A 2,875-nucleotide genomic window follows, 5' to 3' on the forward strand; every position below is an offset into this window, starting at 1 on the left:
GATTATTGTAGTGCTGAAATCTATTATATGGAAGTTTTTTTTTTGTCATTTTCTTAGTGATGTTCTCTGGCGCCTTGTAGCCTCCTTTAAATTTCTGCTTCTCTTATTTGTTTATTTATCTTTCTTTTTTTTTTTTTTTTTTTGGACTCAAGTACATGCATATATATATATTTTTTAATCACGTGACTGAACTTAAATTTTTTTAAGTTGCCTACATACAGTTTATAATGACAGGGATCAAGTCATAACGTAGTTCAAACAAAGGTTTTTTTTTTTTTTTTTTACATTTGTTAAGCATAAAACTTCTTGAGAAACTTGTCGTTGATTGGGCCAATTCTTAGCCCATCTTGAGCAACTATCTTGTACACTTCGTTTGTGTAGACTTCTTTGACGATGTAGGACCCATGCCATTTAGGTGTAAACTTATTCCCCGTATGTCTTGTCATGATAATTGGTCTTCTTACGGCGAGCACTAGATCACCGATTTGAAAGGACTGAGGATTTACATGCTTATCAAAGGATTTAGACATTCGCGCTTGGTAACATTCCAACGCTTGTTAAGCTTCCAACCGTTTTTCATCCAGGGCTTTCAACTCTTGGAGCCGCAGTTTGGCATTGTCCTCTGTAGTCAGCCCTTCTTGCACCGCCATTCTTAGCGATGGAATTTCTCTTTTCAAAGAAAGGACAGCTTCTACCCTATAAACGAGAGAGTACGGGGTGACTCCTGTAGGGGTACAGTGAGTGGTGCGATAAGCCCATAATGCTTCACTGATCTTTTCCTACCAATCTCTCTTCGACTTGGAAACAATTTTCTTCAGCAGGTTGCACAATGTCTTGTTAAATGCCTCGGCCAACCCATTTGTGGTGATATTATATATGGATGACTTGTACTACTTGAATTTGAATTTTTCAAACAATCTGTCCATCAAACTGTTGGAGAATTGTCTCCCGTTGTCCGTTACTATCCAATGGGGAATATCGTACCGATAAATGATATGAGTGCGGATAAAATCCACCACGTTTTCTTTCTTAGCTTCCCTTAGAGCAATAGCCTCAGCCCATCTTGAGAAGTAGTCAGTGGCTGCGAGGATGTAGGTGTGCCCTGCTAATGACTTAGGTGTTATAGGGCCGACTAGATCAAGCCCCCATGCTTCAAAAGGCCACGAGGCTATGGTCGGATGTAGAGGCTCGAGCGGTTGATGAATGAAATTCGCGTGATATAGACAAGTTTCACACTTCTTTGCATAATCCATTGAGTCCTAGATCATTCCTGGCCAATAGTAACCCATTCTTTTCAGCTAGAATTGTAGCTTTGGTCCAGCTTGATGCGCGCCGCATACGCCTGAGTGTGCTTCCTCCAAAGCCTTCGCTGACTCTTCTTTACTGAGGCATCGAAGGAAAATTCTTTCAAGGGATCGACGGTATAGAACCCCTTTGTAGTAAATGAAATGTGTGGCCCTCCTGCAAACCTCGGTTTTACGACGGGGGTCATTCGAGAGCCTTCCATGCTCAAGGTAACCTATTATGGGTTGCGGCTAGTCTTCCTCGTTGGTTAGGTAGACTGATATCGCATTCGTTTCCCCATATACAGTCCCAACCAGAGGTATAACCTATCTCGCCAAAGCGATATATTAAGGGCACATTATCCAAGTCCATTAAGGAAGTGGCTAGGTTTTCCAAGGCATCTGCTTTTTTGTTCTCCGTCCTCAAGACATGTTCCAACATCACGCTTTCGAACTTTTCCATCAACTGGCGATCGTAAGTGAAGTAGGGTTTCAAGTCATCATGCTTCACCTCGTACTGGCATAAGAGTTGATTGATTATCAACTTTGAGTCACCGAAGATCTCTATACAAGCTACTTCAATCTCTAAGGTCATTTGGAGACCAATTATCAAGGCTTGGTATTCAGCAACGTTGTTTGAGCATAACTCGGCAAGTGCGAAGCTATAAGGCAGCATCTGCTTTTCTGGCGAAATGAGGACGATACCTGCCCCCTGATAACTTATAGAAATACAAGTTATTTATACTGTTTTATTTAGATATTGCAGCTAAAAAAAAAAAAGAAAAGTTGCATCGATAATATATAAATTGGCTAAGAAATGCAAAAATTATAAAATGTCGTAAATATACCCACTAACACCATTGCGATGGTAGAATAGAATGTTTCAGTTTTTGTTTTGCAGGAAATTAGTCATCGCATGCGTTCATGGCTCGAAGACAAGATAAACAACGCATCTACGTCGCATTACGCCCATCAATCAAGAACGAAAAGATGATTAATGCAATGATGGCGCATGCGACAATCGATCAAGAGCTTTAACGATCAATGCAATTTCAACCGCATGCGATAATCAAAAATAACACCGCAAGCGGCGATCGATCGAAGATGTGAAGAACAACGCATTTACGGAGGATTCTGGCAAGTGTACAGCTTTTAGTTGTGCATTTCTGACGGATTGATTATGTAATAGAAGGAATTTTCCATTCCGCCATTTCAGGAACTACCATAACTATACAGTGGGGACCAAAAATTCAAAGAGCTAAGGCCTCGCCTATAAATAGCTTCTTCAAATTCGCTGAAAGATATACAGATACAGATACTAGTACATTCATGTATACATAGAGACGTGCATATACTGATTCTGAGAGAGAGTCTGGTCTGAAGCGATTGTCCAGAGTAGATCCGGGAGAACCACGAGACAAGGCCGAGAAGTGAGTCTCTGAGCAAAGAATTCTTCCAATTTCAGTAGTTGAAGCTCTGTGCGAAGGTCAATTCAACCGGGAAAGCAAGCCTGAGAGGGAAGCTTTCCTCTCCACCATTTCCACACGCTAGCAAGCACAATCTCCGTTCGGGATCTGTGTCAAGACGTTGAC

At 41.2% G+C, this 2,875-nt stretch overlaps 1 protein-coding gene across 1 annotated transcript; it reads right to left on the reverse strand.

Annotated features, from left to right (window-relative positions):
- Positions 1-557: 557 nt before the first annotated feature.
- Positions 558-1,253, reverse strand: LOC150036597 (uncharacterized). Its single transcript, XM_090313184.1, has 2 exons — positions 895-1,253; positions 558-696 (listed from the first exon to the last, which is right to left on the reverse strand). Exons 1-2 carry the CDS (start codon positions 1,251-1,253, stop codon positions 558-560), a joined length of 498 nt encoding a protein of 165 aa, XP_090169310.1.
- Positions 1,254-2,875: the final 1,622 nt, after the last annotated feature.

This window comes from Benincasa hispida, chromosome 4, assembly GCF_027475165.1.
Source record: "Benincasa hispida cultivar pf3 chromosome 4, pf3_genome.v1.1, whole genome shotgun sequence".
In the NCBI taxonomy this organism is placed as follows: domain Eukaryota; kingdom Viridiplantae; phylum Streptophyta; class Magnoliopsida; order Cucurbitales; family Cucurbitaceae; genus Benincasa; species Benincasa hispida.

What these genes read in the sequence shown, in the direction of transcription:
- LOC150036597 (XM_090313184.1), bottom strand. Translation starts at nt 1,253, where the DNA reads ATGGATTATGCAAAGAAGTGTGAAACTTGTCTATATCACGCGAATTTC. An exon ending in TTTGAAAAATTCAAATTCAA is followed by an intron (nt 697 to 894) that starts GTAGTACAAGTC and finishes TCTCGTTTATAG; the next exon opens with GGTAGAAGCTGTCCTTTCTT.